This window comes from Rhineura floridana, chromosome 3 (assembly GCF_030035675.1).
Source record: "Rhineura floridana isolate rRhiFlo1 chromosome 3, rRhiFlo1.hap2, whole genome shotgun sequence".
NCBI classification, from domain to species: Eukaryota; Metazoa; Chordata; class Lepidosauria; order Squamata; family Rhineuridae; genus Rhineura; species Rhineura floridana.
In genome coordinates this window covers 43131616-43144583 of record NC_084482.1, presented here as the reverse complement: position 1 = coordinate 43144583, position 12968 = coordinate 43131616, and the positions used below count along the sequence as shown (strand labels likewise).

Here is a 12968-nt window from a genome sequence, read left to right as displayed (position 1 = left end):
TAGGCTGATTGGTCTGTTTTGGCTTAACATGTTAATGGTCACTGGTGAAGGAAGTGCGGGGGAAAGGTTAAAAGGGAAAGGGCAGCTAGGTGACACCTTTGGGGGTGATTGGCGGTCTGGGGGCCTGCACCTCAGGGCTATACGGCCCGGGGGCAGAACACGGGCCGCCTTTGGGGCCAACGTGCCTCATCCGCTTGGAGTTTCAGGTCTCCGGGGTCGGTGATGCGGGTTGGACCCCCTACACATCTTCAGGGTGTGGCCTGAGCTGGGGTCTGGCACAGGGCAGCCCCGGGCTCAGGGAAGGGTTTGGTTACCCTATGGCTGCAAGCAGGCTTTGCCTGGATCATCAGAATGCTCCCGCACTTGATTTCCCCTCTGCAGGTTCATTATTCTAATTGATTCCATTTAATAAAGTGGCCCATGATTTAACCCAATGAATGGTGTTTGTGTTTTATTTCGGCAATAGGCCGCAATGAAATGCCAATGTCATAATGCCATTATACAAATCTGTGGTGGGATTGCATTTGGAATACTGTGTACAGATCTTATTGCCACACTTCAAAAAGGATATTGTAGAGCTGGAAAAGGTTCAGAAAAGGGCAACCAAAATTATCAAGGGAACAAAATTTGGGGCTTTTTAGTTTAGAGAAAAGGCAAGGAGGTCGGCTGTTATCAAAGGTGCTATGGACTTCGAAGAAGCACGAATACCGGGCGAACAGATCAAACGAGCTACATGGAAGGCACATCAAACAAATCCTCATCGCCACCATCTTCCATCTGGAAACCTATGTCCTCACTGTGGGAAGCTGTGTGGATCCAGAACTGGCCTCCACAGTCACTTAACGGACCCACGATTAAAGACCTTATATTGGAAGACAATCTTACTCGGCCACGAGTGATCACCAATGAATGAATGATGAATGATAGAGGTGTATGCATGGCATGGGGAAAATGGATGGAGAAAAGTTTTTCTCCCTCTCTCATAACACTAGAATTCATGGACATCCAATGAAGCTGAATGTTGGAAGATACAGGACAGACAAAAGAAAGCAATTCTTCATGCAATGCATAGTTAAACTATGCAATTCACTTCCGGAAGAAGCAGCGACGGCTAGCAAGTTGGATGGCTTTAAAAGAGGATTCAACACATTAATGAAAGTTAAGGCTATCAATGGCTACTAGCCATAATCTCTGTGCTGTCCCTTCATGGCTGGAGGTAGTGGGCTTCTAAATACCAGTTGCTGCAAACTGCAGGAGGACAAAGTGCCTTGTGCTCAGGTCCTACTTGCAGCCTTCCCATAGGCATCTGGTTGGCCATTGTGGGAACAGGATACTGGACTAAATGGGCCATTGGCATGATCCAATAGGCTCTCATGTTCTTAATTTGGCCTGGAAATAAACTGGCAACCAGTGCAGCTGTTCTAAAACAGAGATTATGTGACTTCTAAATAAACACCAGCCAATAATCTGGCTGTTGCATCTTAGACCAGTTGAAGTTTCCAAGTTTTCTTCATGGGCAGCCCTGTGTAAAGTGCATTTCAAGAATCCAATCCAGAAGTTACCAGAGCAGAGAGTACAGTGGACAAGTCATGTCTATCCAAAAAGAGATGTAGCTGACAAACCAGCCACAGGTGGAAAGGAAGCAGTCCTAACCACCGAGACCACTTGAGTCTTGCAGTGGCAATGTTGGATTCAGAAGTACCTCCAAGCTGAAGTATATTCTTGCATATCAAAGCTTATGGCACAATACAATCTATTGTCATGTGGTTGTTATCACTACAGACTCCTATGTTCTTTTGCTGCTGCAAACTAATTTGGGAGATCTTCTGGAGCTGCATTGATATGCGGGATTGTTTTTAAAGTCATGAAATGTTCTGTCCCAAGGCAGAGAAATGATACCTTTGTGTATAATAATGCTCCAAATCTGATACATAAAATACTCTTACCAATATACATATATGAGATTATATTTGCCTCTTTTTGAACATTTGTGTTAGAAGCATGTTTTGTAGTGGATTGGCCTTTTATTGTTTATTTTGCAAAATGACTTTCTCTTTATGTAACGCTGAGTGAACCTTTTCTGATATACATGGTTGCACCAAGTCTGCTATTTATGATTCTGTAATAATACTTAAATATAACTTAATATAAATATTTGCAAATTAATTTTTTCCCATTGAGATATGTCATACCACCAAGGAGCTACGTTCTTGGTTTCGAACGTGCACTTTCCTGACATGGTGCAGAGAGCTCCCAGACTGCTTCCTTTCCCTCTCTGGTCACCTTATAGCTTGATTTTTAAAAAGGAGTAAACAAGGCAGATAAAACTGCTTGTGTAGTAACAAAAGAAGCTACTTTATACCAGGTTAGAATATTTATCCATCTAGTTCAAGGATCCTCCGTGGCGCAGAGTGGTAAGCAGCGGTAACGCAGCCAAAGCTCTGCTTATGGCCGGAGTTCGATTCCAACGGAAGGAGGAAGTCAAATCTCCGGTAAAAGGGGTCAAGGTCCACTCAGCCTTCCATCCATCCATGGTTGGTAAAATGAGTACCCGGCATATGCTGGGGGGTAAAGAAAGTCTGGGGATGGAACTGGCAATCCCACCCCATAGATATGGTCTGCCTAGTAAACATCGCAAGACGTCACCCTAAGAGTCGGAAACGACTCGCACTACAAGTGCAGGGACACCTTTACCTTTACCTTTTTAGTCCAGTGTTATCTACTTTAGTTGACAATAACTCTCCAGGGATTTGGGCAGAGGTCTGTTCCATCGCCTGCTACTTGATCCTTCTGGAGGTGTTAGGATTGGACATGGACCTTCTGCATGCAAAGTATGTGCACTACTGCTGAGCTACAGATCCTTCTCTATGTAATGCACTCGTACAGATAAGCCAATGGAAGACAACAGAATGTCTCATTCCTTTTCTACCAGCTACAGTTCAGCTGTCTAGACTGTGGGAAGGGATGTTTGTCCCAGGAGGACCCTCACTAGCTTTTCCTCTTCTGCTGTCAATTGGAGAGCAGTTGATTGCTGACGGACCCAAGTTGTGCTGCTTATCTGGAATGTGTTTCTGTGACTGGTCCAAATGCTTAGCAAAAGAAATGATAACAATGAGGTGGGGAAAATATTAATTTAAAAAATCAGCATTTTCTGATTCAAACTACAGGTGAGGAACTCTCTCTCTCTCTCTCTCTCCCCCCCTCCCTATATATATAGCAGGATCTTATCTTGAAAAATGTAGAGCACAGTTTGCAGATATAGCCAAACACACAGTGTTAGTTAAGCTTTTGGTGGGAATTTGCTCCCCGTGTAGTTCTGGCTAGTTCAAAGCACAATACTGAAAGTTTCCAAAGGAGGGTTTTAGTGCCAAAGTTCACATTGTAAAGGGAACATGCCATGTGCAGCTCTTACATGTTTCCATTTCAGGTGGCCGCCTATGTACTAAATTTTAGTTTATTCCTATGTTGTATGATGAGATTTAAACGGGTTTTCTATTTCAGAAACAGGTGAGGTATAAGTTCACCTTTTCAGTACTATATAAAGCATTGCATGTTTTATTTCTTAAATATCATTTGATATTTGATTTCTGCCTTCTTTTTTAGGATCCCAGAAGCAAGCACAAGTTCAAAATCCACACGTATGGTAGCCCAACATTTTGTGACCATTGTGGGTCATTGCTTTATGGACTTCTACACCAAGGGATGAAATGTGACAGTAAGTAAAATTAAAAAATAATAAAAAATATGCTGTTAAAACAGATTTTTAAAAATGAATGATACCATTAGGCACTGATCAACTTCTTGGCAGGAAAATATTGCTTCAGTTACTGTTAATTACAAGTGTGACTGTCCATTTCAAATTAATATTTAAATACTTCTAGCAAAATAGAATAAGTGAGCAGAGCCTCCAGTGCGGATTTTGGCATTGCAATATTTTAATGGAAACTTACTGGAAGACAGAACTACTACATTCAATCAGCAGTTGGTCTGGAACATTGTGGTAAAAAGCCTGCACATTAAAAAGAAATTAAATGCAATTTGTGGCTTCACAGTGCTCTTCTATATTGTGTACAGTTCTGGTTGCCACACCTCAGAAAAGATATTATAGAGTTGGAAAAGGTCTGAAAAGGGCAACCAAAATGATCAAGGGGGTGAAGCAACTCCCCGAGGAGGAAAGGTTGTAGCATTTGGGGCTTTTTAGTTTAGAGAAAAGGTGAGTAAAAGGTGGCATAATGGAAGTGTATAAAATTATGCATGGCATGGAGAAGCTTTTCTCCCTCTCTTATAATACTAGAAGCCATGGACATCCAATGAAGCTGAATGTTAGAAGTGTTAGGACAGACGAAAGAAAGTACTTCACAAACTATGCATTTGCTCCCACAGGACGCAGTAATGGCCAGCAACTTGGATGGCTTTAAAAGAGGATTAGACAAATTCATGGAGTATAAGGCTATCAGTAGCTACTAGCCATGATGGCTATTCTCTGCCTTCATGTTGGGAGGCAGTGTGCTTCTGAATACCAGTTGCTGAAAACTGCAGGAGGGGAGAGTGCTCTTGTGATCAGGTCCTGCTTGTGGGCTTCGCATAGGCATCTGGTTGGCAACAGTCAGAACAGGATGCTGGACTAGATGGGCCATTGGCATGATCCAGCAGGCTCTTCTTATCTTCATATGTTTGTCCAACTGTACAGACATATGAAGTCTCATCTTCGTTACTTCTAAATGTGATGATCTCTTATTATGGAGAGCAGGACAGTGTATCATGTGGTATACCCCTTCCTGGACGGAAGGTGGGGACCAGTTTGTGATGTCGTTTAACAGAGGAGCATTTACCATTCCCAACTCTTGGATCTCAACTTCAGCTTCCGCAGGGGAGAGCAAACTCTTGGCAAAACAGCCACCATTCTTGAGTACCCAACAGATGTGTCTACCAGTTTGCCTACTATAAGGATGTTGTAGCCTACTCCACCCAATGGCTTCTAGCACCAGGCTTTGGCTGGATGCTGAAGACAGGTCGCCTACCGATAGGAACACATATTTGAAGTATGATAGCTCACACCTGAGGTCGATTAGACAAAACCTCCCTTATAGCTAATTTCTCCAAGTAAAACGAAATTGTACCACACACAAAGATTTCGTACATCACTCAGGACTCTTAAGAAAACAACTAATAGAGAGAGGCTATCCACAGCAGATTGTGGAAAGTAATTACAGAAAGGTTTTACATCAGAAACGCCCAGATCTCTTACATCTGAGACAACGAACGACTCCAGGACGGATGCACTGCAACCTAACGTTCAACAACATCACCAATAGGTTGCAAAGTAGCATCCATAAATATTGGCACCTAATACAACATATTCCTGGGTGTTCGGACAAACCTATGGTCTCCTTTAAAAGGACCAAAAACATCCAGGATGTACTAGTTAGGAGTACCTTTAGAGACAATACTAATTTACCCAGGTCATGTTTGAACTCACGAGGACCCATTGGACACTATCCATGTGGACGCTGCGTATATTGCAAACACACTTCTAAAAAGACTCAATTTATTAACCCTTATGATCAACAACAACACTTCCTCACACATTTTACAACGTGCAATACTTCGCACGTAGTCTATATTATACAGTGTAGTTGTCCTAAAATATACGTTGGCCAAACCAGCAGGCCTCTTAAAATCCGAATTGAACATTTAAGTAACATCAAATGCAAAAGGAGAACCGCACCTCTAGTAAACCATTTTTTAGACCATGACCATACCCACAAGGATTTTGTATTTTGGGGTTTAGAAAGAACACGAGAACCCAATTCCAATATACTCATGAGAAGAGAAATAGGATGGATCCTCAAATTGAATACCCTTTCCCCAAATGGACTGAATGAAGACCTGGATTTTCTTCCCTTATTGTAAAGATACGCACTTTACACAAGATCCCTAGACTGCAATTACATCATGCATTTTATCCCAGCTGAAAGTACTTTGCGACCGACTACATTTTACCCCACCATTTACAACGGACACACTTACCAGATTTGCCCTGACGAATGTGCTGCTGATTCTCAGCAATCCTGTGGAAAGAATCGGATCCATTACAGCTTTGATTTAAGAAAAAATATAGACAGTCATGTGAGTAAGGAATAATATGTACTCCCACCCCATTGTTTTTTAAAACAAAACTGTATGATGATAGTATGCAAAAAATGTAAAGTCACTCCTGTATATATTTGTTTCTTACAGCCCCTGATGAAGGCTATACAACATTAGCCGAAATGCATTGGGCTTTTTTGCAGATCTTTTTTATCTTTGAAAATGGAAAAAAAAGTTGTGAATTTACATATATATTTTCACTCAAGCTTTCTTGTCATCCTGGGGTGCCCCCCCCCTTTTATCTCTTTGCCTTATTGGATGACATCCACCTTTTCCTCTATCTGCACAGTCCTAGGGCCAGAAATAGCACCACCCAGCATTCAGAAGAGAACTGGAGCCATCCCAAGTATTTCAAAGAACCTGTCTTGTCAAGTTCTTGGGAAGTTATACCTTGAAGGAAGCTTCTCAGTCAGTCTCTTAACTAGATAATTCCAGAAGAAGAGATACTGTACTCACAAGAAGAAGCAGGTGCATGTATATACTTGCTGTCATGAAGCTGTATAAATGCATAAATGTAAGAAATGCTTCTCCCTGCAAAGCACCCTGTGATTTGAAATATGGACTCTCTCACAGCAGTTCCCCAGTGTGACCTTATACTATCCACCGCTGTAGTAGCTTGGAGTGAAATGCTCAACAGTTTTCTAAAGTCCCACCACTGCAGATTGCCACTACAGACCCCCACTTTTTTCAGAGCATTTAACTCCCCAGAAACAGGACTCCAGGGTCAAATCCAAACAGTTTGTCATTTTGACTGCAGGCCCATGTCTCACCTGTAGCAACCTAGTGGGGCAGAAAGCAGTAACCAATTCTCCCAGAGTCACCTACCAAGTCCATTGTTCAGAAGCAAGCTAATACTACAAGAACAGGAATATCATACCAGTACCCAAAACTGGTTTTTGAGATCCCAAGAGGAATTCCACCTCTTCCTCTGATTGAGGTGAGGTGGGGTGGGGCAACGATTTACTGGGATCAGGCATTGAAAATTTGGACAGTATTAGTCAAGGTAGACTATTTCAGAAAATGTGGAATGTTTTCTACATTATTTAAAATAGTCTTTCCCAACCTGCTGACCCCCAAATGTTGCTCAACTACAACTCCCATCAGCCCCAGCTAGTATGGCCAATAGTCAGGGATGGTGAAAGTTGTAGTCGAGCAACATCTAGAGGACACCAGGTCAAGGAAGTCTGCTCTAAAGCTCTTAAATGATCAAGTCAGCTTGAATAGACTGGAGTCTGCAGTTTTTCCTCACCTCACAGATCCATAAAAAGCTTTTTCATTTTCTTCTCATTTAACTACATTTCTGTTTCTGGCCTCTTGAGGACAGAGTTACAAAATTCCTCTGAAGTTCAAAGGTCAGCATCTTTATCCAACAAGATTCTCTTATATTTTCTAAATTTGTCATGGAGATGTTTGCAGTGCCAAAGAACGATGTTCCAGTTGAGTCATTGAGGCTTCCTGTGGACCAGCTAACTAAGTTTTCTTCAGGCAAGGTAGAAACCTGACTCTAGCTGAGTCTTTGTGTTGAGTAGACTCATAATGTTGTCTGTTAGGATGCTAGGGCTTTGATGTCAAATATTATTGTACCGTATACCCTGCCTTATAGACATGTTCCTGCTGTTCCTTCTAGGGATGCAAAACTAGTTATAACAATTTTTTAAAAAACAGCTGTTAGGAAGTGCACAAACATTTGTTTCTCTCGATATGTTTTTAGTTGCACTCCTCTTCAATAGCTTTAAAAATAGTAAGCTCTCCCATATGACTCATGATGGTCTATGAGCTATTTGGGGATTCCTTAGAAATTTATTCTTATTGAGGCCAATGACAAGAAATCACTTCAGTTTCCAGTGGAGGGGGAGGGAGAGGCCCTCATCCAAGAATGTAGAAAACAGTGTCACCATTCCACCTTATGTTTGTCACTACCTTTAAGCCCATCTTCCACCTTGGTTATAAACACATCACAAAGATCCCTGCACCTCGAAGGATTCAAATGTGAGGTGAAACCTGCTCTTAAAATTCTTGGAAGAAACAAATCACCAGGAATAGACGGCATACCAATAGAGTTGCTACAAGCTACTGAGACTGAGATATGGAAAACTAAACAATGGCCCACAGACTGGAAGCGTTCAATATATATCCCACTTCCAAAGAAAGGGGATCCCAGAGAATGCAGTAATTATCGAACTATTGCCTTAATACCCCATGCAAGTTAAGTAATGCTCAAGATTCTACAACAAAGGCTCTTACCATATATGGAGCAAGAAATGCCATACGTCCAAGCTGGATTTAGAAAAGGAAGAGGCACCAGAGATCATATTGCAAACATACGTTGGATAATGGAACGGGCAAGGAATTTCAGAAGAAAATCACCCTGTGCTTTATAGACTACAGCAAAGCCTTTGACTGTGTAGAGCATGAAAAACTATGGAATGGTTTAAAAGAAATGGGGGTGCCACAGCATCCGATTGTCCTGATGCACAACCTATACTCTGGATAAGAGGCTACTTTAAGGACAGAATATGGAGAAACCGATTGGTTCCCCATCGGAAAGGGTGTGAGACGGGTGTATTTTATCACCCTATTTGTTTCATCTGTACACAGAACATATCATATGGAAAGCGGGATTGGACCAAGATGAAGGAGGTATGAAAATTGGAGGGAGAAACATCAATATTTTAAGATACGCAGACAATACCATACTCTTAGCAGAAACCAGTAATGATTTGAAACAAATGCTGATGAAAGTTAAAGAGGAAATCACAAAAGCAGGACTATAGCTGAACGTCAAAACGACTAAAGTAATGACAGCAGAAGGTTTATGTAACGTTACAGTTGACAATGAGGACATTGAACTTGTCAAGGATTATCAATACCTCAGCACAGTCATTAACCAACATGGAGACAATAGTCAAGAAATCAGAAGAAGGCCAGGACTGAGTAGGGTAGCTGTGAGAGAACTAGAAAAGGTCCTCAAATGCAAAGATGTATCACTGAACACCAAAGTCAGGATCATTCAGACTATGGTATTCCCGATCTCTATGTATGGATGTGAAAGTTGGACAGTGAAAAAGGCAGATAAGAGAAAAATCAACTCATTTGAAATGTGGTTTGGAGGAGAGCTTTGCACATACCATGGAGTGCGAAAAAGAGAAATAATTGGGTGTTAGAACAAATTAAACCAGAAGTGTCACTCGAAGCTAAAATGATGAAACGGAGGTTATCATACTTTGGACACATCATGAGAAGACATGATTTACTAGAAAAGACAATAATGCTGGGAAAAACAGAAGGGAGTAGAAAAAGAGGAAGGCCAAAGAAGCCATGGATTGATTCCATAAAGGAAGCCACAGACCTGAACTTACAAGCTCTGAACAGGGTGGTTCATGACAGATGCTCTTGGAGGTCGCTGATTCATAGGGTCACCATAGGTTGTAATTGACTTGAAGGCACATAACAACAACAACAACATTGCCCAGTGTGCATTCTGGCAAATCAGGAGATCAGCTGCATATTCATACTCTCCTACATCTTTGAGGTTACTAATCAGCTTTGAGAGAAGCTAATTAAGCCCATCAGTCTGCTTCATCTAGGTGTAAACCAGAGCTGATTGGTGTTGAGAATCCAACACATTTGGAGGGCCACAGGCCTCCTCCCACATTAGGATTGGCTGTTGGTCCCCATGTGTGTGTGAGACAGTTTCTTGCATGCCTGGGCTTGTTTCCACATCATACCATGACAGTGGGTTCTGAAGAGATGTCAGTGTTAGAGAGTGCATCATGATGTCACTTCCTATGACTCAGGAGGCCTAAATGTGAAGTACCTCCTTTTTTCACAACTTGAAAACATTTTTCTTTCCTCAACAGGTCCAGTGGCAAAGAAAATACGGTGTTTCACAGTCTAGGCTGGAAATTAGCCATTCATACGCTTAAAGCCTTCAGGAAATACATTACCTTATCTGTTTCCTAACATTTTTTCAGTCCGGTCAAGGAAGTCACGTCTGGTTCTAGGTTGCATTTCCCAAGCTGTGTTTCTGAGGGAATAGCAACTAATACTCTTTGAAGTTAAAAGAGTGGCCTTCAGTGAGGTGGCCTTCCTGGGTAGGGCTGCTACTTGATTCAATCATGATATGTTCATTACTAGACCCTATAAAACTGACCTGTTGGAGAATGCCACTGCAGGATTCTTAAGAAAGTTTTTAATCTCATGGTTAGGAACTTGGAAAGATAGGACTGTCCTCTTGCCCATGACTAGAGCAAGGGAGACTTTGTTCTTATATATCAGTGTTCTGTTCACTATCAGAATGCAGTATGGTGCCTCCTCCTTCCAGCCCTGCATGGCAGACTAGATTTCATGAAAAAGTTTGGGAGCTTCTTCCGTATTTCATCTCACTCAGCTTTTCATAGCATGCTTCTGTTCTTCCACAATTGTTTTGATGAATGTTTGGCTTCCCCAGACCTCCATAATGGGAATAGGAAGTGCTCTTTCTTTGGATTCTGCCAGAAACTTGTTCTTGTCCTACACTTAATGAGAGAAGACATAACATGTAAGATGTGATCAAAAAGAACACTCACAAATGAGAATGAAATCTTACTGTCTTGTTCTTTGCTGGCAAACAATGGCTTTGTTTCTTTATTGTAGTTCTTATGTGAGTTCCTTTCTTATACACACAAATTACTCTTAGAAATTAACAATCTTTCCATGCACCATACAATCATAGCTTCTTTTTCAGATTCTTTCTTCATCTCTATGGTTGCTTTTGGCATTCTCAATTACATTTCTCATGATAATTATGTCTGTCCTTGTCTTCCCTGTCCTTTGAAAGATCTCCTGATAGATATCTGATCAACAGGGCTGGCTCCAAAGGGTGGCCAGGTGGGGCCCCTGAGGGGCCCGTCTGCTCCCCTTGCGTGATTTGTGACAGGATTGCTGCCATGGATTGCACATGAGAGCTCTGGAGCCTCTGCCATTCCCTTGCTTCTTCAACCTACCTTTCTCTGTTGTTGTGTGGTTGCATGCGCAGCACTGCCCTTAACCAAGATGGCAGCTGAGTTTCCTTAGGGGCTGAAGCCTCTGCTGCCATCTTGGATGACGGCACACATGTGTGCTACGTGTACGCATCCCTGCCATGACCCAAGATGGCAGCAGAGGCTTCAGCCCCTTAGGGAAACCTCGGCCACCATCTTGGTTAAGGGCAATGCTACACACACAACAGCCGAGAAAGGTAGGTTGAAGCAAGGGAATGGCGGGAGCTCCGAAGCTCTCGCCATGCGATCCGCGGCAGCAATCCTGCTGCAAATCATGGAAGGGGAGCACCAGGGCCCTGGGCAGGTTTGCCCAAGGACCCGGCATGTCTGGGGCCAGCCCTGCTTATTCAAATTAGGTTTTGCCACACCTTTCCAGAATTCTCTATCATCAATTCATATTAGCTTTTCATGCTACTTTGGACACAACTAATATCTGTCCCAGTCAGCTTGCTGAATTGGAATTTTGTCTTCGATTTTATATGTTGCATACAGCCTTCTGCTTCCTTCACCCATTGTTGTCTCCTCCTGCTCCTCCTCCTCCAAAGGTAGTCTCTGGCAGAGCAATCCAAGTGATAGGAAACCAGTGCAATTTATGGTGACCTAAGTTACCCCTATTCCAAACTCCTTCCAGGAGTGGGGCTGCAGCTGCCTGAGCTGGCTCCCAAGTCTGAATTCTTAAAAATAGAGTTTAACTTACTTACACCATCCTTTTAGCCTGTGTAACTCCTGCTGGGTCATTAGGTCATGTAACAGAGCTGAAAGGAGTTTGGAATAGGGGTAAGCCTCCCTGCTCCATCATGCCACCATGATGGACCACACCCCAGAATACCCCCATTTCAGTACTTACTCTGGGCTCGGATGAGCCGAGGCTGAGCCAGCATAGAGGACTTACCACCAGTGCACTGTATCTCCAGCTGAGCTGGGATGGGAGACTTCAACTGACATAACCCCACCTGAGCCCAGGATCAGCTGGAGATCCTGCTGTTCCATCTCACCACACCATCCCAGTGGATCTTGGGTTGTATTGCTCTCTAAGACTATAAGTTTCAACGGATGTGGGAAGGGGAAGGAATTGCTTAATCCTTTCCCTTCTGGCTGATTCTACACTCAAAATCACATCCCCCTCAACCAAACTGCTTTTTTGCCCTGCAAGGGAGAGGTACTGTATAGACATCTTTTGCCATAATTAATATGGAACATTTTGGCCTGGGTCGTATATAAGCTCACATATTTCCAGTACTAACCTAAAGAAAATATCAGGGTTCACAAGCAATGCAGATGGATCTGTCCTTTGTCATAATTGGCTAGAGTAACTCAATGCATTTGCAATCCTTAGTATTGTACCCATCACCAGGACTTTGTGATGAAGGATGTCTAATCGTTTCTTTTCTTATTTGCAGCCTGTGATATGAATGTTCACAAGCAATGTGTAATAAATGTACCAAGTCTTTGTGGAATGGATCACACAGAAAAAAGAGGAAGGATCTATTTGAAGGCTGAAGTGACTGGTGACAAGCTAGGAGTTACAGGTAAGAAAGTTGCTTTAAAAAAGCAAGTCTCAATTTGAAACTCTTGTTGGCTTTGTAGCATGTATGCTTATTTGCATTTAAGAGCTTATGTCAGCACAATAATGTATTTGTTTTAGGACCAGATTTAAGTAAGCACAGAAAATAGATTGTGTGCATTAATGGCTACATACAGTTAAAATTGGCTGTTCATGCAATTGGCATTTCAACCTATTTAGTTTTTAATCATACAGAAAAATGTCTTCAGATGTTGAACACACAGTAAGAACAC

The 12968-nt window shown here is 42.3% G+C and overlaps 1 protein-coding gene across 2 annotated transcripts in view; it reads left to right on the top strand.

Annotated features, from left to right (window-relative positions):
* PRKCA (protein kinase C alpha) overlaps positions 1–12968 on the top strand; it is a 325883-nt gene that overhangs the window by 198920 nt on the left and 113995 nt on the right. For both annotated transcript variants that reach the window (XM_061615579.1, XM_061615578.1), the window contains exons 4-5: positions 3604–3715; positions 12572–12700. In XM_061615579.1, coding sequence (XP_061471563.1) covers positions 3604–3715; positions 12572–12700 — 241 coding nt within the window. The remainder of the gene's footprint in view (positions 1–3603; positions 3716–12571; positions 12701–12968) is intronic.